The sequence below is a fragment of the Lolium rigidum genome, chromosome 4 (assembly GCF_022539505.1).
Source record: "Lolium rigidum isolate FL_2022 chromosome 4, APGP_CSIRO_Lrig_0.1, whole genome shotgun sequence".
NCBI classification, from domain to species: Eukaryota; Viridiplantae; Streptophyta; class Magnoliopsida; order Poales; family Poaceae; genus Lolium; species Lolium rigidum.
The window spans coordinates 65149873-65171422 of NC_061511.1; the positions used below are offsets into that span (position 1 = coordinate 65149873).

Consider the following 21550-nt stretch of genomic DNA (forward strand, 5'->3'; position numbering starts at 1 on the left):
GTGACGGTGTGGGGTGTTTATTAGTACTTGGGAATACGCCTTTGAGGTGTGCTTTTGCACACTTTCCCAATGAATTTGAGTTCTTTATCCAATAAGAGAGTAGTATGATGAAGTGCTTATATTTATATTCAATTATGATTGCAATGTTGAGAGTGTCCACTAGTGAAAGTAGGATCCCTAGGCCTTGTTTCCAAATACTGCAAACATCGCTTATTTACTGTTCTACTGCATCTTTACTTCCTGCAATATTTACTTCAGATCGCAATTACCGGTTACCACCATCTATACCACCTGCGTTTTAATATCTCTTCGCCGAACTAGTGCACCTATACATCTGACAAGTGTATTAGGTGTGTTGGGGACACAAGAGACTTCTTGTATCGTGATTGCAGGGTTGCTTGAGAGGGATATCTTTGACCTCTACCTCCCTGAGTTCGATAAACCTTAGGTGATTCACTTAAGGGAAACTTGCTGTTGTTCTACAAACCTCTGCTCTTGGAGGCCCAACACTGTCTACAGGAATAGAAGCGTGCGTAGACATCAGCGCTTACCGTAGACACTTGAATCCTGAGGGACAAGCGGTAGGGTGGGGGTCCCAGTAAAGTCCCCACGGTAATGCGGTCTATGATGGGTTGCAACGACCGGCGAAGGTATCAGGCCGTGATGCCTGATATTAGTCGAGGTCGGATGGTATCCTTTGGATACGCTGGCCGACGAGGACCCAAGGTCGGAATTGCAACAAAGGGTGGGTGTTCGAGGTAGCGGAGGAAAATGTTTGGCTAGACCTTATACCGGGCCTCACACCAAAGGAAGTGTGGACGGGAAAGCTGCCCGGTCGGCACCAAGGTTAAGATCTCTTATGGGTAAAGCAACACACCTCTGCAGAGTGTAATGAATCGTGACCTGTCACTCCCTGTTCCGGGATTTGGAACTGCGAACGCTGCCGGAAAGGAACTCCATGAAGTTCTAGTAAACCGGTGAAGGCTGACGGACATAGTTCTTATAAATAAAAGCAACATCTTGAAGAAATGTTACCAAAACCTGCATTGGTATTAGACTTTCTGGTCTGATATCGTAGCTAGTGCATTAAACACCTCTTTTCTATAATGAACTTGTTGAGTACGCTCGTACTCATACCACTCTTAAATCCCCTGCTTAGATTGTCTGAATCGTCTTGAGGAGGACAACGACAACCCAGAAGGAGCAGAGGACATATGCTATGAAGAACCAGACCTCTCCGAAGGTGTAGAAGGAGTTGATTACCTCATCGTCTACGGAACCGGGGAGGGTTCCGGCGGAGAACAAGCGTAGACCTATCGGATAGTAGCAGTAGTAGAGCAGTACAAACACTTAGTACTTAACTCCTCGATGAGAATAAATGTATAACTTAGTAAGACTTCTATATTGTAAGTTGAGTCGGGTTCACCTCGAACCCAGGAGTAGCCCTCTTAGGACCAAGAGGAACTCCGAGATGACATGTATATATGGCTTGTAATAATAAATGAATGAGTTATGGACCTGATATGTTCTGTTGTACTACTCTGAGGGATGTAATATTTGCGGATTGGTACTTCGTGAATGTTATATCAATGACAAACATACTACAACATGCAGTGGTATGCAGGGTCACCACAATACGACAGCTAGGCCCTTGAGAAGAACCACCTCACTCAAACGAAAGGCGAAGCGTTCATAGCATAACTTTCTAGTGCAGTGAAGACGGTGTGCGGAACAAGGGTCTGTTTCAGCCGAAGTTCACAAGCATAGAAGATCTGGCCATCACGATGGAAGCTGCCAACCAGTTCACCGTCAGTGTTGACATAAAACATCCACCCGCCATGACTAACCAGCAAGAGGACAACATCGTCCACCGACACCACGCTGACAGACCAATAGTGATTCAACCTCTCAAACTTCCCCTTGATATCTGCGACCGGCAATTCGACACGGTACTCGTGTTCCCGAACCTCACTCTCGTAGTTCCGCAGCACCCATATATCAACATTTCTGCCGAGATCGTTATGGTTATAGATGCCTAGCGTGGCATCCATCTCGAAGATGTATGAGTCGGCGGGAACAGCTGGAGCACGCATCTGCCGGAACGACTCGGATGTGGTGTCAAATGCTGTTACCAGTTTGCTTGCCTTCTGACCCAAGTACCAATGCAGGGTATCGCGGACTAGGGCAGGCTTGCGTAGGTATGCTGACGCTGCCACCTCTGGCCCTCCGATGTACCTTGGCGGCTGGTTGGAGCCTAACGTGAAGACGTAGCAGCCGTTTTGATGCGAATCTGCTAGAGTCCAGCGCAGTAATAGCCGGTGGTCGCCACTAGGGCGGTGTTGATACATCCCCAGTAATTCGTAGCCCGAGAATTGCGGCAGGGGAGCATGCTGACGCGTGGTCGGGTTATAGACGGAGTAGCAGGTGCGAGCCATGCCACGTTTGGAGAGGATGAGGTGGCCGTCGCAGGAGGCCTCCAGACATGAGCCGCCAAGCCTGACGACGGGTTGGAGCTGGGCGTCGGCGACCCGGTGATCGAAAACGTGGATGTTATTACAGCAACAGCCGCTGCCTCGGTTTTCGTAGCCGGAGACGATGGGGAGGCTGGGTTGGCGGCCGTGGTGCGCCAGGAGAAAGTCACGGGCGGAGGTGGCGCGTCGCCAGGCGCGGCAGACGGAGCGGCAGCGGAGAAGGGATTTAGGGGGCAGGTGGACGAGGATCTCCCACTCCCAGACGATGATCTCCTCCGGGAGGCCGCCGCGGAGAGGCGTCGCTCCTCCTGCACTTGCGACCTTCGCCATGGTCGCCGGTGGGGATCCAATCTCAGGAACCAGAGGAGTTTTTCTTTTCTGTTCTTTCATCTTTCAACAAAGAAAGAAACGAGAGGAGTTGGTGGCATTTCGGGAAACATATGTGGGCTAAGCCCATGTACTTTCAAGTTGTAAAAAAAACATACTCATCTTATTAAAACCAAGATTTTTTGCTGCTATCCTAAGATGTACTTCAATAGAAATTTTTCATTCATCTCAGAAATGGATCTTTATCATGTTTCACATTATTGAATTATTATTAAGAAAGACAGATACTACCATATGATAAAGCCAGATTGTAAGGCTAAAATAATGAAGGTATTGATCATTTGATCGAAAGACATGAGGCCGCCACTACAAAATCTGATGAAACAACGGAATGCAATTCTTTCATCACCATTATTCGTGCCTACAATTCCATAAATATTGTTTTTGAAAGAAATGAACAGATTTAATGAAAATATTTATCCAGAGTACTTACTACCAGTTTATAGGATACCTATAAACCGGTATAAAGAGTAGCATTACGAATCAGGCCCGTTAAATTTGTTATTGTTGTTACCAGACTAGAGATGCTTGCTACTGAGGCTTGCGATATGTTAGATGCTTGCTATGTCTATATAACTTAGAATTCTCCAAAAAAAATCGATTTTTTTTAGCTTGCGTTAAAAAAAAATAGTTGCACAGATTACAACTTCAGGTGAAGAGCATATGTTCTCCCTTACCCATGAGCGGCCACAGAAGAACACCAGCATGCCAATACGCCATCCCACTGGAGATTGCTCCTGAGTAGCGCTCGGAATCAGGCGTTGCCGGTGTTGGAAAATGAGGAAATATGTGGAGCAATAGGCCTGGAGCAGGACAAACCACCTCTTAGTTTGAAAACCACGGAATATCATCCTCGTACAAACAACAAGGAATTAACAGGTGGCAGCTAAGCAATGCCACATTTGGATACAATCACTACAGAATCTCAAAACCACGAAGTTTGTGAGGAAGTTCTGACAACGGTAGGTAACATAACATGCGACAGACTGAAATGATGATTGTAAAACAGAACTCGACTACTATGATTTTAGCGATGGCGAGTGAAAAAAAAAATGCTTCCGCATTGTAAGAAAAATCCACTTCTGTTCCAGTTGTATACAGTCCATTCCTCTCCAGCTGTGGTTGCCGAAGATGCACATTCTTGATGGTTCCTCCTTCGCTTTGCGCCATCCTAAAGAGTTATTTGGTTTTCTTGAGTGTATGCGTACTGATGCAGCCAGCAGCCTCACCAAAAGCATGTTCCAACTTGTATTATTGGCTCAGGGACTACTGCTGTGTGTTCTGGGTAAATCTCCTTGGTCCAAACCGGAGCTGCAGGTTGTCCAAAACACGGGCGACGTTCAGAAGCCGTGGATCGTCTGAAGGAATTTCTCGGTCCTGTATTAGGAATAGAGACGACAATTATTAGAATCAGAAACAACAATTCATAAGGTTCCCGTATGGACAACTTTATTCTCGTTAGTTCAGGCAAGCACGCTGATATATATGGAAGCAAGCCTTGATCAGAATAGGAAAACTATATTCTGTTGCTAATAACATAATGGCTGCAAGCTAATCATTTCAATGATCTCAAACAATCTCAGAAAACTTAACAAAATCCAATGGTACAAGAAAAAATCACGCAGGGCTCCAAGGTGATGGCATAATTATGATAGTGAAGCTTACCTTCAATCCCCTGTGGTATGCTTCAACAGCAGGAAGTGCTGGAACTATATTACGGGTTTGCAGGAGATCCCATACATAGTTTGCAGTTGTATATCCACCAGTCTGTAAAAACCCACGGAATTGCAACAGTCATTTGGGGTGCAGTTTGGATTTAATTCAAGAAGCTGACTTGAGTAGGTAAAAAAATGTGCACTCTTAATGCATTTGTCTTTCTGTGAGTTGAGTACTGGAAAGCAGTAGTCGTTGCCCCTTACCTTTTCACCAGAGGCTGCAAGTAGAAGATCGGTTCCCATCTTGGGATTCAAGAAGAAATTTCTTGAAGTCATTTTCTCCTGAAAAATATCATAACCTATAATAAGTTGTGAACTCCCGAGTTAGTCAAACTATGCAACAAAACCAGAAGGAAAGAATTACCAAGGTTTCTTGAGCAACTTGCATTCCTCTTGGAGTATGCCCAATCATAGCTCCCTCGGCAAGGGTCTGAATGCCATTGATATTGATATAATATAGTAAAAGTATATGAGAAATTGAGAACTCATAGTGTGGAATAAGAGAGAGGTACACAGATTTCTCACAGATAAGGATTATCATTACACTAGTTCTATTTACATACTCAGTTCTGGGTATGTGGCTAACTTTTGGTCCAGCATAGGAAAAATGTTATCGTAAGTGGTACCAAATTCAAACTTCGAGGGTTTCCTGTCTTTAAATACAGTGACCAGCAATTGTGATCTATGAAATCCAACAGACATCACTGCAATTAGGATCTACTACTAATATGCTCTCTAATCAGAAGGTGGCAGTGAGCTTAAAGTCAGTAGGCAGCAGTATATGAGTAATATAGAGCCTTTGACAAATAAGGAAACAGTAAAGCTTGTAGTGGCTAACAAGGAACAATCGAAAGATATCTGAAGACCAAACTAAAGTTTCAGTTCAAAATAGTCCACGGCACATGGCCCTATTTTTACAGTTAAACATGTTCATTTATGGGATTAGAAAATTCGTAAACTTATGTTGCTATCAACCACATTATTAAATTTCACTTTATAATTTCAACAAGATACTCACCACATACAACTCCGCTGGTGTGGGTTTTGAGCTTGAGAACTCTTCGAACATCTTAACAGCAGAATCAATATCTCCACATCGAAGATAACACCTTTCAATTGAAGGACAATAAATTAACAAATAAATCGAGAAGTTGCTAGAAAGCATGACCATAAAAAAGGACACACATGGAAGGTTGCCAAAATACAACCACAGGGATTGCAAAAGTAGACAAAAATGGAATTCACAAATACTATGTATAGTTACCACTAAAATGGGGGTACATGATGTGATTTGTGATGTCCACTTCATAAGATTGTTAATTCAATAATACGTAATCAAGAGGCTTTCCAGTAAGTATAATGCACAGGCATATAAATTTTTATGGCAAAGCTTATATCAGTGTATCTCTAAAAGATGAAGATTCCTTGATAGTCTAAAATAATGAGTTATCACTGAGACATAGTTCCAAATTGAAAAAATCTGGAGTAACTGATCATTAAAACTTCCTAATAACCATGAAATGGATCGTTAGACCAAACTGTTCAGCATGCAGAACCACAGATTACCTTACAGCATGCATCACAGTGAAGGCATCATAAGTAAATCCCTCTTTAGTGAACATTTCAAGAAGTGCTTCAAGTGTCTGTAAAATGGTACAGAAGATTAAATTTCATAAGAGGTAAAAGCTCAACTTTAATGACATGCAAACTAGGATATGAAAGATAACACAATTATGGTCATGTCAACAGTCAACTCTGGGCAGTAAAGAAGGCAATGCAAATGCAACATAACATAGCAAACCTCTTTGCTCTGCAAGTCTGCACAAGCATGGACAGCAACATGATAAATCGTCAGCTGCTTAAGGACAAATCCTCGTCTGTGTACATATTCTGCTGTCGGCAGATTGTATAGCTCTTCCTCTGAGACATTCATCATTATATTCTCAGCGCTGTCATTTGCTATTCTTTCAACATACTGCCAACCTTTTGACTGCTGTACAAACTCAAGAATCTGGTAAAATAGTAAAGCAAAGAAAAAAAATTAGTACAGTCATGTTAGATACGACCCCATAATAAATTTTCTTAAATGCATAACATACTTTCGCCATAGTATCCTCACTGGCCGGTGTCTTGTTCTTGAATGCAGTTATTAGTCCAGCATAACAATACTTGTTTAATCCAAGTCCAGCAGCAGTCATATCATTAACTATAGCATAACTGTTAAAAGAATTACATTAAGAGTTTCTCCCGACATAGAGAGCGACATTGAAACGCTGGAAAGACTTGACTGAAAGGTATAAATTAAATTGGAAAGACATGCTTAACTAGCATAATACTCCCTCCGTACACATTTGATTAGATCTATTTATTTTTGTGCAAGGTGACCAAGACACTAATTTGAGGATAGTTTGGGACAGAAAGGCCCCTGGTTACATCGCTGGTTAGAGGAGTAACTGCCAGCAGCTAATTAATGGCCCTTCCAGTTTGGGAGGGGTAGAATAGGCATCTATGTGACAAAAAGGAAATACACGTAACAGTTCAGAATTTACCTAAAAACAAATACACCTAACAAAAAGGAACAGGGGGGAGTATTATTCTACATAAATACTTGCCACAAGCTGAAGAGACAATGTAGGCACTGATGGAATTGGTGTATTAGATAATGTATCCACATTCCTCAAATAAAACTGACAATCATACTCAACAACCTTGCACTCCAGAGGCTCTTATAACTCTGGATACATATACCAACACGTCCCATTTAGTGTAGTCTTCAAATCTGTGAGACTAGTAGTTACCTATCCAGTATTGGGTGGTTTAAATGGAGGTTCACCGAAGAAAATAGGAAAACAATGAAATAAATTATGTACAATCTGTTAGGCCTTGGCTTATTTGCCATATTGCCCAGTTCACCAGTGCACGGCCTCATGCTAAAGATAGTCAGCCACAATGTAACTCAGTATTGCAGTATAAATGTTGTATTCTTCTACAATCAGAAGGAGCACTTACACTTGATCAGTACGCCCAGTTGCAGCAAGTGCATTGAGAAGACAAATGTAGGTTTCCCCTTTCAACTTAACTCCATGCGCTTTCATTTCTTCTAAAAGCTTCGTTAAGGTCACAAGAATTGGAGCATTAGTGAGCACATCATAAAGATGGGAAATGGCACACTGTAATGACAAAATCACAATTATATGTCGGAAAATAAACTGACCATGATCGCTGCATCTGAGTTCTTGCACTTCCCGCAAGTAGAGATCAAGAAGTTGTAAAGGTTAACCTGCACAAATTGAAGGTCTTACGCTAACTGGTCCGGCAAAAAAAGGAATTTGTGATAGGAAAAGATGAATGGATGAGAAGAAGAGAGTGGTCGCACATCAGGCTGCAAGCCCATTTCCCTCATCTGATCACGGAAGTAGAAAGCGTCTTGTAGCCGGCTGCCTTTCATGGTGCCAACAATGAGGTTGTGGAACGTGTCCCGCACAGGCTGCACCCCGTCGAGTAGCATGTCCTCGTAGGCGTCACGGAGCAGGTAGGGCCTGGAAACAGTTGCGACAATATTTATTCAGACCCGGCGGAGGTTAGCACAGCAACGTTCGTTGCCACACTAGATCACCAACGCAACAAAGGCTCGACGAAATCACGCTAAACAGGAAATGGCACTGCTAGGAAGTGCGTCGAACAGGTGGTGTGCAAGAACCGGAAACGACGTGCCTGCGCTGCTGGACGAGGGAGCCGATGACGGTGTTGTACTCGGAGACATTGTTGGCGTAGTTGCGGCGCATGTACTCCTCCGTCGCCGTCGAGGTCGCCACGCCGCGCCGCCCCACGGCCGTCGCCGCCGCCGCCGCCGTAGCGTGGCGCAGCTGCCCTGCACCACCAGATCCAGAGGTTAGCCCCGCGAATCGGCGCGGGATACGGGATCTTGGGAAAGGAGGGGAGGGAGACCTTGCAGCAGGAGGGAGCTCTTGAGGAGGCCCATGGCGACGATGGGGGGAGGTGGTGGCGCTGCGTCGACTGAGGAAGATGCGAGACGAAAAGGAAGCAGGGTTTAGGAGTTACTGAGAAGATGGCCGAGATCGGTATGGACTGAGGCCGATGGGCCTGAAGCACATTTCATTCGATTGCCAGGTAACCAGGTTTTCGTTCTGTCTCATGGGCCATGTCACAATTTTGCATATTCATTGATTCTTTCTACACTGGTTCCAGTTTTTATCCGAAATGCTAAAAAAACAGTATTTGCATAGTATTGTTCCAAAAATAAGTAAGTAATATTCTTTCCTGCAAAAAATAATTTTTTAATTTACCTTTGAATTTTTAGAAAAAAGTTGGAGCATGAGTTGCATCTGAATATCTGATTATGATCTGAAAGGGAGTAGAGAGAGGGTAAGAACTAAGAAAGCACGAGGGATCATCTGTGGTTTATTCCGATTCAAGTTATTCAATGAGTATTATTCCAACGTCCTGCTACAACATTATTATTAACATGGGTGTTCTTCCGAATTCCGAGGAAGATGGGGTTGATCTTCATTTGTGAAAAAATGGGATTGATCTTGATGAAGGTCTCCAGGTCTTTGATCTCCTGGTAAGATATGGTATGATCCCAACTGAACAAGGGAACACAACTTCTCTAAACAGCTAAATGCTACGCGGTCGTGCTTGACATAACTGCTGGGATTGAAATCTCTTGGGCACTCGTGAGCGTACTCGGGCAGTGAACGATCGTACAATATGTCCACCTCTAGCACTATGGACATCGAAATTTGGAAATGGCTAGGCAGTAGCGTTCAGCTAACTTGTCAATCTGAGAATGCTCTCTCATCGATTCTCACTAGTCGGGAGACCTTGAACTTGCGTGGGATCGTCCACACATGGGTCACATGAAAATGCTTTCTGAGTCGCTTAGTTAGGCTGGTGCCAATGCATAGCCTCACTCTCACCCGCAATGTCAGCTTTTTTCCTCACTCTCACCCCACTCTCACCCTACGGTGCCAATGCACAGGCTATAGTGCCAGCTTTACTTCTCTTTCCTCCACGTCAGCTTTTCTCTCTCCTTGCCATCAGCATTTCATTTTCAGATTACAACAATATAAATAATGCAAGGAAATTATTTTATTCAACTAAAATTGTTACCGATTACATCATAAAAAATTACATAAAAATTTGAAAAGATTACATAAAAATTTGAAAAAATTACATAATCTAGGCATTAGCCCACACATGCACCATCAAATCATGCTGGAGCTGTGTATACATCGGTGACTCCCTCATTTCGGTGTCCATCTGAATCCTCGGCTGCTAGGCTTGGTGGTGCATGGTGGTGTATTGCAGGGCCGACATTTGAAGCAACTGTCTCATAGTTGTTCTCCAAATTTGTACCACGCTCATCGTTGATGATCATGTTGTGCAGAATGACACATGCACGCATGATCAATCCAAGAGTACGCCTCGAGTAGGAGCGTCCCGGAACTGCTAGAATGTTGAACCTAGCCTTCAACACTCCAAAGGCACACTCGACATCTTTGCGCCAAGGCTGATTGAGCGACGGTGAACACTCGCTGCTTTTCACTTTGTGGAAGAGTAACACCTTTCATGAACACCGGCCGGGAGGGGTAGATGCCGTCGGCAAGGTAGTAACCATAGTTGTACTCGTGTCCATTCACCGTGAAGTTCACTACGGGTGCTTCTCCCCTAAGCACATCGGTGAACAACGGCGACCGGTTGAGTACATTGAGGTCGTTGTTGGACCCGGCCACTCCAAAAAGGCATGCCGGATCCAACGATCATACGACGCAACGGCTTCTAAGATTATGGTAGGGTGTTTGATGTCCCCCCTTGTGAATTGACCGGCATGAGCCACTGGGCAGTTCCTCCACTGCCAATGCATGCAATCGATGCTCCCTAACATGCCTGGAAAGCCACGCTCCTCGGCTTTCGCTAACAGACGCTGAGTATCCTCGACATTTGGTCGACGGCAAAAGTGTTCCCCGTAACACTCAATGATGCCTTCAGAATCTATCTAGACAATCTGATGAAGTTTGTCTAGCTAACTTAAGCCACTCATCTATTGTATCTGCAGCGGCTGCATAAGCTAACAGACGCAAAGCCGCAGTACACTTTTGCAGGGGAGAAAAACCAGCACGGTTGAGAGCATCATTTCTTTGGGTGAAAATACGGAGAGTATTCACCCAATCTATCCACAATGCGCAGGAAGAGGGATCGTCTCATCCGATACCTTCGCCGAAAGTAGCTCGGAGGATAGTTGCAGTCGTCGGCGAAGTAGTCCTCGAACAGCCGATCGTGGGCACCAAGACGATCACGTCTGATGAACTCTCGGCGGCGTCGCGGCCGTCTTGCCTCCTCCTCCTCGTTCAGCATCTCCTCCTCATACTCCGCCTGGAATGCAGCGATCAGATCACCCTCTATTCCGTCGCTCGAACTGCTGCTGGCCGGACGAAGACATGGCGTTGAGTGGAGTGGAAATGGAGAGTGGAGGAGATGAAATGGGTGTGGAGTGAGTGAAACCATATGGGGGTATTTATAGGGGGGCTGAAATTTTAGGGTTTTTGAAGTACCAACGGCTACCCCAACGGCTAGCTGAGGTGGACGAATCACATCGCGCCACCTCAGCTAATACCGCCCCTCTCTCGCCCCTCTCTCGCCCGCTCTTGCCCGCGCTGTCGCCCGCCCCTCTCTCGCCCCGCCCCGCCACCGCGCCGCCCCGCCTATCGCCCCGCTGTCGCCGCGCTGTCGCCGCCAACGCGGGCGGGAGCCGGGCGGCAGCGAGCGGTACCGCCCGGCGCCAGCCGCAGCGCCCCGCGCTCCCGTCCCGCCCCACTCCCGCCCCTCTCTCGCCCGGCGGCGGGCGGTACCGCCCGCGCTGCCGCCCGCGTTGGCACCAGCCTTACATAGAGATCCTCTTTATACTATGTCAAGATCACAGCTAGGAAACTCATGGTGTCCTGACTATAGCTGCCAGTGGAGGAGTTCACACTCCATTAATGCATCCATGTGTCGGCTGAGCAAATGTAGTTTAATGATCGAGTTTTAGTGACAACATTTGATGATCGAGATTCCCATTTGCATTCTCATGAATGGGTTACAAATTTGCAATGTCGATATAGCTACTGAATTAATAATTACTACAGAGTTAAGCTACCAAAATGAAATGAAACACCTTCTATGGCATGCAAGGGAGAGGCTACTATTAAGTTAACATCGCATCCAAGTAATTCAATCATATGGTGAGTGTGCTGGCTTTTCAAAAGATGGCATGCAGCGAGGGCAAAAGCAAAGCCCCACTGATCCTGCATGGCATAGTGCAACATCCAAGTAAAAAAAGGTTTAATCGGGTATAAAATAGAAAATAAGAACAGAACCGCATCCGGTAGTGTACATCGAGACTGCATATGCAGAGTATATGTACAAATGATATCTCTTTCTCTATCGATAGCTCATGAAGTGGCATACGATTTTCGTTTAATCTGCAACATGAAGTACATGGATTGTACAAATGCAACTCGAAAGACATCAACCGTCCCCATATGCTGCATCAATTAGTGAAAGCACATCAAATGCCACTTGCATGGGCCCATTTGTCAAGCATGGTCAGGTGGCACCTAATACAAAAGCCCTTCTCCAATAGTAATAGGATAACAGGCTACAAAAATGAAAAATAACTAAGTTAAGAAAAATGTTATGTATTCACTACCACTAGAGTAGTGTCTAATGATCAACCTACAACTCTACGTATTAGTATTGCACAAGACAAGAGGCTCAAATATTAATCAAAATGTGATTTAAAGGGCTTATAGTTAAACAGAAATAGGTTGAAAGGGGATATAGACCTCGTTGAACCACTTCTTTGCGTTCAGATAAGTTTGCAGACAATGTCTTGATGCTTCTGAGACCTTTGCGCGTATGAAATACCCTAATCTATAAGGTCAATGCAATATAGTTTTTGTGTCAAAAGTTCAATAATCGATTAAAGTTTACATAAAGGCAAAAACAATAGCTAACACTCTGCAAAATTAACATACCGCAACATCCACTTTGGAATTAAGGTCATTTCCTCTGTCAAAATGCTCCTTGCATATGCTCAATAACATGTTCTCCAACTAATAACATCAACAAAAAAATCAACAAAGTCAAGAGATACAGAAATAAAATTTCACGTTAATCTGGTACTTTTATCATAAAAACTAATAAATGAACAAATACAATATATAAGAAATAGTACCCTTACCTCAAAGATGGTTCGGATATCCTCTCCATTTGAGCATTCAATAACATCTCCAACTCTTATTCCAATTTTCTCGGCATAAGATCCTCCTGACACCTAAGGTTCACTTGAAGTTATGCATAACATAAACATATTCAAGATAGCTAACACAATTCTACTAATAAGAGGCCATAAGCATGATATACCTCTTTCACAATTAGACCCGTATCAATCTTGCATTTATGCAATATCTTATCAATATGAGAAATGTCTAAAAGACTGATGGCACAAAGCTCCAATCCAAGGTGGGGGCGAGGTATGCATCTGTACAAAAAAAAAATGAATTTAATGCATTTTAAAAAGAAAAAATGAGCACCCATTTTTCCAAAAAATCAACGATGTTAAAAGCTAACCCATACAATATACTTTAGCTTGAGTAAAGATTTTAAAGCCTGATGAAGTATGTGTTATGGGTCTATCTTATTTTAGTAGAACTAAGGTACCGAGACTAATCACCCATTTTTCCATAAAATAAAAATATTATGGTGAATCATTTTGTGGCCTTAGTCAACATGTTTGTTTTGCTTCATGCCTTGTGTGGACCTTGGCTCCATCAAATTGCATACAAACCACCCCTAGCCTTAGTCTTGTTATGATTTTTTCTCAAATATGTGCCTACGAACTTAAATATAATTAGAGCCCCCAAAAAATAAATGTATTCCTGTAGTCATTTAATCAGCCGAGGTAAGAGAACGAAATGAGTTAACTACAAAACAATAAAATATACAAGTGTATAAATTTATCAACATGATAAATGAGAATGATGTCACAATTATTTCTAGTTTTGTTACTTTGTATCAGGTAATATACATGGTTTGACTCCCATAAACAATCAAAAACAGTAGGAAAGATTAGTTTAGCAGCACTAAGATAACCCCGAAAGGAAAAAAAACATACCTATAATTCCTCCACAAATGAAAACACTTGAGTAAAATAGCAGATGGTACAAAAGTTCCCTGTGTATCGACCATTCCCACAACATTTCCATCAAAGTCAATGACTGGACCTCCATGGCCATCCTAAAATAGTTGTATTTGTGATGTTAGAATTTGTGAGTAATATATAGAGTTATTTAGCAAAATAAAAAAAATCATTACACAAATCAGATGAGAATAATATATAAAACTAATGCAATGCCACAAAAAAGGTGTACCTTAAAATCTACTTGTCCGCCAGTGATAGACAAGCAATGATATTTTTCAATCAAGTGTGGATCTGAATATTCTACTCTACCTTGGTGTATCGTTAGACTCATATACTTTTCTCTTCCAAGCTGAAAAATCTGTTGACCCCATTGCACTTTATCATTAAAAGAGGGTAATTGATCAGGTTGGTCCACCTTAACCCTGAATAAAGCAAGATTATAATGCTTTTGGTAGTAGAGCAACTGGGCTTTTGCCGTGGTTTTATCCCGCAAGTGAACGATAACCTGAAAAGATAGTTTCAAAAAGAATGATGTTACTTTTTTTTAACAGTGTGGCTACAAACCTATAACCAACTAGGGAAGACTACATGCGCATAACTCATTTGTCATTGGCAAAGTAATGACCAAATAAACGAAAATTGTCAGTTGAGGTGTCCTTAGGAACTCTCACCTCGGCATCATCTGCATACTCTTCAACGTCGTCGGGATGGCCTTCTATGCCGAAAATTGATAATGTGGATTCTGTAAGAATTAAACGGGCCGTTGTCAAAACAATGCCGGTTTTTTCGTGCTCATCCCAATCAATCCAGAAACAAGTGCCCCGTCCTATCCGCTTAGCACCTGTAAGTACAAACAAACTCACGCAAATTAGTAATAGCAAATAAAACCACATTTTTGTGGCATACTTTTAAGTTAGATAGATCGGTGGTATATATATGTTATACCAACGGAGGCTGAAACTCCTAGTACAAATCTAGCGGCGGCATTCACCGCCTTCCTCGCCTCAGCCCCATAGGCGGGAATATGCTTTCTATCCCCACCCTCAAACCCGAGACGCATGCCGCATCCGGGTGTGTCGAGATCGAGCGTTGGTAGTTTATTCTGGCGAGCTGCAATTAATTAGAAGACCTAAGATGCATGGCCTCATGGTGAAATTGATTGATGGGCATAAATTAAGTACTTAAGTAGATTATAGCAAACCTCTTTTCGCGTTGTATTTGGATCTTACAGGCTCGAGGGCCTGCTTATAGGCCATGTGTGTCTCATTGTCATAGCCAAGTCCTCTGATCTCGCTGGGGATGTACGGCTCGCAAAGCGGAGAGCTGGGCGCAGAGGAGACCGCCTCCTCCTCCTCCTCCTCTACGGCGACGGCATCGTCATCCTTCAGCTGCTCCTCGTCCTCCTCCTCAGAGGCATCATGGTTCATGTTCTGCTCCAAATCTCCGTTGATCCACTCGTCGACCCAGGCCATCTTTGCTTTCTTGGATACCGTGCTAGGTCGCTTATTGGGTTGATCCGATGGCGCTGCCTCTACAGGCGGATTCCGTGGGCATGCTCTGGGCTGTGCCGTCGTAGCCGTGGGCATGGATGCGGCAGCGGAGGTCGTGCTCGTCTTCTTCCTGGGGGTTGGAGGGGGTTCCGGCGACCTGGGCCGCCGCCTTCCTGTTCTCGATCGGGTCATCATCGTGCAATATGTTTCCTTCGGATTCCGGAAGAACGAAGTGTAGAGTTTTTTTGTTTTCTTTTTCGAAGTGTAGAGGTTAGAAGCGCTTTGTTTTTCAGGGTCGAAGTCTGCCCCGGAACGTGAAGAGAACTGCAAAGCCAGCCTTGTTGTGACTCGTTTCACGGCCTATATAAGGCCCACGGCAGGCTGCAAACTACACCTGGCCTCTAAGCTTGTCACCACATCCTACCGATCTGCTGAAAGAAAAATACTCTACATTGATCATATCATACACACCCCTAAAGAAAATATCACGCAAACTGTCCATCTTAATGAGCCTAAAACTCCACGGGTGGAAAGGTTAAGTAATTTGGAGCCCCGCCCACAGGACGGCTAGAATTGCTTAAGTTGTGTCCAGGCCTCCATCCATTCGCAACTAGTATTTCTGCCATGATATAATTTTTTTTTTGTGAAAGGACCGTCACGATATAAATGATGTCACACACAACACAACTATAACACTAGCATATAATTTTAAATGATGTCTCATCTCACGGCCTTTGTGAGCTTAATTTGACAAGTACTGGGTTTCAACTTTCAAGTTTCATCCTCTGGAAGTGAGACTCACTTTGCAATTTAAGAATTTTCAGTACTGCTTTGGGTAGCCATTATTCGTCATACATAAAAGAAGGAGTTTCATTTGCTCATCTGTATGCGGCAAACTAACATAGTTCAATGTATTTAAGCAATGCCTCAAGATCGACCCATCTCATTTGGACTGAATAATCGCTCTGCACTAGATTTTGTATAAGAGAGCATGGCACCAAATGGAGTTACTCTAATAGTTTTGTGGTTCTAACCATTTGTTCTTGTCTCCTCGCTTATTGAAAGTACTTTTCAGATCTTAAATTCTGATCACTCGTGAACATATTGGGTGCTAAGTAACATGAAAGTGAACAGGTAATTCCAGCAAATATGACATACATAAGCCATATGTTGATGTTGGTTATCTAGAAAATAGCACACTGTCAATTCACATGCACCATGGAATAACATATTGCTTCTGCGACTTGTCGGAAGTTTCTCTAGCTGCACGCATTACTTGATAAAGCAGAAAGCAACAATAATGTCATACAAGTAAGAAAGATTAGGGCTAACCTGGGGGCGTGTAACCGATTGTCCCTCTAAATCCCATGGAACTCAATACAGTTGAAAATATGAGCTTGCCTCAACAAGAATCTTAGCTAGTCCAAAGTCTCCAACATGAGCCACCATCCTCAGCATCTAAGAGTACATTGCTTGGTTTCAGATCACAATGTACAACCGGCACGTGGCCATGCCAGTGTAGGTAATCCAGTGGATTAGCCACATCAAGCAGAATAGTAACTCTCTCAAAAAGATTTAAGTACTTGTCTGGTTGGTCATTTGTGACAGGATGCAGCCAGTCTTCTGAACTACCATTAGGCATGAAGTCAAACACAATTGCTTCAAAGTCATTCCTTCTGCTATCAATGCTTGAGCAAGCTGTGATTATCTTGTCAAGATTTCAGTGCCGTATGTTTCGAAGTGCTTCGCATTCGGCAATGAAACTCTTTAGTTTCCCATCAGTTTGAAGTTTCAGTACCTTAACAACAACAAGATTTGTATTGTCACCATCCTGAGCCCCTAAATTGATAGTTGTTTCAAACTTACTCTCATTGAGAGAGAGGATGACACTAAGAGAGTTGGGGCAATTTTTGTTGGTTTATTTCTCACACATCTCACACAATGTCACACCCACCTAGGTGTTGGGAATACAGATATATAGCTACCAGCCAACCACGAACATGCTAATCTAAGATGCTGCTAACTGTCAGTCCTTGATGCCCCTAAAAGCAATCAAGGATGCTATCTCGTCCTAACAGCCAGTCCTTCACAAAGATCATGTGTGTGTTGCAGCCAAGTCCTTCACAAGGACCATGTGCAGCAGTCTTGTACGTCATCTTGTGGGAAAGTTGAACCATCCCGATACTAGAGCAGAGTTCCAGGAACTTGATCCTCCCAAGAGGCTTGGTGAGCAGGTCCGCAAGCTAATCCGTGGTGTTGAATAGCTCGCCTTGATGCTCCCTTCATCCAAGCAGCCTCGGTTGAGGATGTAGACGCACCACCGCCTCTCCCCTGAAGACATCCGACATCCCTCTCTGCTTGAGAAGGGCCCGAGCCATCCCTACAACCGTCTGGTTGTGCTGCTTGACAACGTTGCTCTGTTGCGGGTTGTATGGTGCAAAGTAGAGGTGCCGGATGCCTTCATCAGCGCAGTACAACGCGAATTCAGTCGCCGTGAACTCGCCACCGTTGTCAGTACGCAGCACACACAACTTGTGGCCGCACTCCGCCTCCGTAGCAAACTGCGCGCGCCTGATGGAGTCCGTCGCCTCTCCCTTGCTGCCGAGGACCGTCATCCACATGTAGCGGGAGAGGTAATCGGTGAACAGCAGGAAGTAGCATCGTCCTCCTGGTGTAGCCAGTGTCACTAGGTCTCACAAGTCCCCATGCACGAGCTCGAGCCTCTCCTTGGCCCGGAAGCTTGCCTGGACATCGTAGAAATGCTCCACATGGTCAAGGCACGGCAGGCCTCGCACCATCTCCGTGTCAGTGAGCCGCTTCAGGGCCTTGAAGTGAAGATGCTCGAAGCGCTTGTGCCGCTGCCACGCCTCGTCGTCCCGATGAGCAGCGAGACATGGGGGTTGTGCCACCTGTACGTCAAGGATGTAGAGGCGATTTGCACCTCTGGTTACCTTGGCAAGAAGGCAACAATGGCGATCCCAGATGTGTAGGATCCCATGCTTGATTAACACGCCCGAGCGGTTCTCATCCAACTATCCCAGCCTAATGATGGAGTTCCTCAGCGCGGGGATGTAGTACTAGACACCAGTGAGCAGCCAATGCTCTCTAGTCTTGGCGGTGAAGGTAATGGAGCCGACACCCTTAATCTCCACGACAGAGGCATCCCAAACTTGACAGAGCCTCGCACGTCGGAGTCAAGCTCGGCGAAGAACTCTCGTCAACCGGTCATGTGGTGGGTGGCACCGGTGTCGAAGCATCACCCGCCAGTCTTGTTGTTGCCGGAGCCATCGCTAAGAAGTGCGTGTGCTTTTGGCTCGTCGAGGTGGAGAGAGCCGCTGCGGTCGGTGCCGCTGGAGGTAGCTTGATGCTTGCATGCGCCATGAATAGAGCCGGCTCCTCCTCCTCCTCCTCCGCCTGTGCGACATGCGCCTGGACACGTCGTAGCTGTCGGCAGTCCCTGGACCAGTGGCCAAGACGGCAACAGTTGTGGCAAGTGTCGTTTGGTGTCAGATTGTGCTTGCCGGCGGTGCCTCCCTGGGCGCCTCCGCGGGCATCACCATCGGCAAGTACTTGCGCCCCTACCTCAACGTCTTTTAGCGCCTTGTTCGGCTTGCCACGCTTGCGGCCGCCTGTTGTGGAAGAGGACTCCCCCTTCTTCTATCACCGTTGCAGGAATCCCACTGCTCATTGGTGAGAAGTAGCTCCCGCCAATGGTGATGGGCCTCGAGAGAACCTGTGGCTCGTCGGTGTCGACGAACTTGAGGTGACCTATCGCCTCCTCGATCGTCACCGTGGATACGTCCAGCAGAGATTCGTTCGAGCGAGCCATATGCTTGTATTTCTCGGGGATGCAGTGAAGAGATTCTCGACATCTCTCTCCCCAGCGTAGGTGTCATCACCGAACTGCACCATCTTCTGCAGCAGAGTGTTGAGACAGAGAGCAAAGTCATCAACGTCCTCACCTGACTTGAAGGCCAGGTTCTCCCACTCCTTGCGAAGTGCCTGCAATGTGGACTTGCGAGCGCGGTCGCTGCCGATGCGCGCCGCAGCGATGATGTCGTAAGCCTCCTTGGCAGTCCGCTTGTGGGAGAGCGAGAACTGCATCTCGGGCGGGACTGCGGTGATGAGGGCTTCCAGCGCCCATCGATCCTCATGGTGGTCAACATCGCCATCATGGACTGCCTCCCACATGTGCCGCACCTGGAGGCTGATCCTCATGACCGTGGCCCACTCGACGTAGTTGGTTTTGGTAAGGGTAGGCCACCCAACACCGGGACCAACGTCCCTGACCACAGTGCGGACCTCGTAGAGGCCGCGGTCTTGGTCGTTCCAGCCGCCGCCGCCGTGCACGCCTCCTTCGGGAGCACCACCGCCATGTGCGCCTCCTCTGGCTGCGCCACCGTCGTGTGTGCGAGCGTGCTCCTCTGGCAGCTACTCGTTCACGCTCCTCTGCCGTGGCACGATCGGCCTCCTTGCCAACGCTGCGTGCTCAAGGTAGCCGTGTGCTGAGAGTGGCCGTCGAACATGGCTCGCTGCTGGGGGCCGAGAGCTGCTTCTGACGAGCTGCTCGACAACCCAGACTGCTATTGGTTGGGGCTGCTCCGTTCCCTATGATAGGGATGAGCAGGAAATGCTCAGGCTGGGAGAAGGAAATATCCCTGTGAAAAAGTTCTTAGAAAGATCAAGATACTGCACGCTGATGAGGTTACCTATATCTCTAGGAATGCTTCCCGATATTTTGTTGTCACTAAAGGCTGATAACCCATAACAAACTAGAAAGAGTGGAAAATTAATTGGGGAGAGCTCCCTGAAGCTCGTTGGACTCAAGTGTCAAAAATCGTAACTGGAAGTAATTTGTTATTGCAGTTATGAATTCCCAATCTTTGGGCTCCTTTGCTTCAAGAAAATTATACGATATTGTATGAAATTGATATCTTTTATCCTTCCAATCTCAGGAGGAATAATGCCGGTGAAGAAGAGTTAGAGCTGAGCTGAAGTATTGAAATACCAGAAGAATTCGCAATGGAAGCCGGGACGTGGCCATGAAATCGGTTCCCCGCAAAAAAAAAAAAAAAAAAAGTTCAAGCTTATGCTGAGCACAGATAATCTGCGCGGCATGCCAAGAGACGAAGGGTTATCTCCTGTTAGCATGTTTCCATGGAGAGCGATTTTCTGGAGGTTGGAGAGGTTTCCCAGACCAGGCTGTATTCCACCAGATAATCTGTTTTTGCCCAAATACAAGACCTCAATCCTTGGCAAGTCTGCCAACGATCTAGGGATCTCTCCTGACAAAGCATTTCCGGAAAGGTTCAAGTGGACAAAGTTCTTCAAGCTGGCTCCCATGGCTCCTATCACAGCTGGGATCTCACCTTGTAGCTGGTTGATGCACCCTCCGAGATCAGCAGGAATGCTTCCCTGAAGAGAATTAGCCATCAAGTTTAGCACCCGAAGCCTGACGAGACGGCCAAGGTCCAGGGGTATCTGACCAAGAATATAGAGACTCGTCCCGACAGGTTTTGGGAGCCCAGTCGCAGCACGACAAGTCGACGACCCTCCCGGCGGGGTGCTGTTCGCCACCGCAGATCCCTGGCCAGCTGCAGTATATGCTGGACACGTTCCACGCATTGAGAGGAAGGGTATGCTCGTCAGCCCCTGGTCACGTTGCTGCTGATCACTCCGTTCAGGGAGGGAGGCGGTAGTGCATGGAAGGAAGGGGGATGCACATCAAGAGGGAGAAGACGATCACTCTAATGATTCTTCGGCCATATTTGAGAAACCAAAGTTGTCCGTATAGCTCATGCTCAAGTTCAATTTGTTACGTCACCCAGTTGGAACTTGGAAGCAGCACAAGCTATAAATGAACGAAAGTGGCCCTATAGCTCATGCTCAAGTTCAATTGTACCAGCTGCCAGTGGTGTTAATTAGCTGCAGGCTGAGATCGCTGTCGGTGAGAATGATACAAAACAATATCTGGTGAGACACGTTCACCTTCATGTTGTCTCCAGTAAACCAAATTCTGGCGCGACACGTATCATATATGTTGGCATCATAAACATCATCTTCAACTCTTCATGACGTGTTGACCTGTGATGCATTTTTTCTCCTCGTTGTCACGACTAGAAGAGTCTGTTTCCTACCACGTCATATGTTGTGCAACAGATGTTTTTCTACTTTGAACATTTACTCCCACGAAATATCGCTGATACTTTGAACCGTCGGTCTTACTCGACAAGTCACACAAGATATCCTCGCGGTACTTAGTGTATCTTGATATGATGTGAT

At 45.5% G+C, this 21550-nt stretch overlaps 1 protein-coding gene and 1 pseudogene across 1 annotated transcript; both read right to left on the reverse strand.

Annotated features, from left to right (window-relative positions):
* Positions 1-3730: 3730 nt before the first annotated feature.
* LOC124707951 (pentatricopeptide repeat-containing protein At4g35850, mitochondrial-like) lies at positions 3731-8411 on the reverse strand. Its single transcript, XM_047239638.1, has 12 exons — positions 8288-8411; positions 7950-8112; positions 7788-7853; positions 7583-7680; positions 6673-6790; positions 6375-6584; positions 6140-6216; positions 5592-5682; positions 4938-5003; positions 4778-4855; positions 4524-4625; positions 3731-4235 (listed from the first exon to the last, which is right to left on the reverse strand). Exons 1-12 carry the CDS (start codon positions 8356-8358, stop codon positions 4125-4127), a joined length of 1251 nt encoding a protein of 416 aa, XP_047095594.1. The 5' UTR covers positions 8359-8411; the 3' UTR covers positions 3731-4124.
* A 6870-nt stretch (positions 8412-15281) lies between these two features.
* Positions 15282-21262, reverse strand: LOC124647177 (annotated as a pseudogene).
* Between the last annotated feature and the right edge of the window lie 288 nt (positions 21263-21550).

Bases quoted from the DNA above. Each gene is read 5' to 3' on its own strand.
- LOC124707951 (XM_047239638.1), bottom strand. From the start codon at position 8,358: ATGCGCCGCAACTACGCCAACAATGTCTCCGAGTACAACACCGTCATC. The intron at 5,683-6,139 runs GTAATCTGTGGT...TTCAATTGAAAG, and splicing joins ACTGTGATGCATGCTGTAAG to GTGTTATCTTCGATGTGGAG. The intron at 4,626-4,777 runs GTAAGGGGCAAC...GGGTTTTTACAG, and splicing joins TTGCAGCCTCTGGTGAAAAG to ACTGGTGGATATACAACTGC.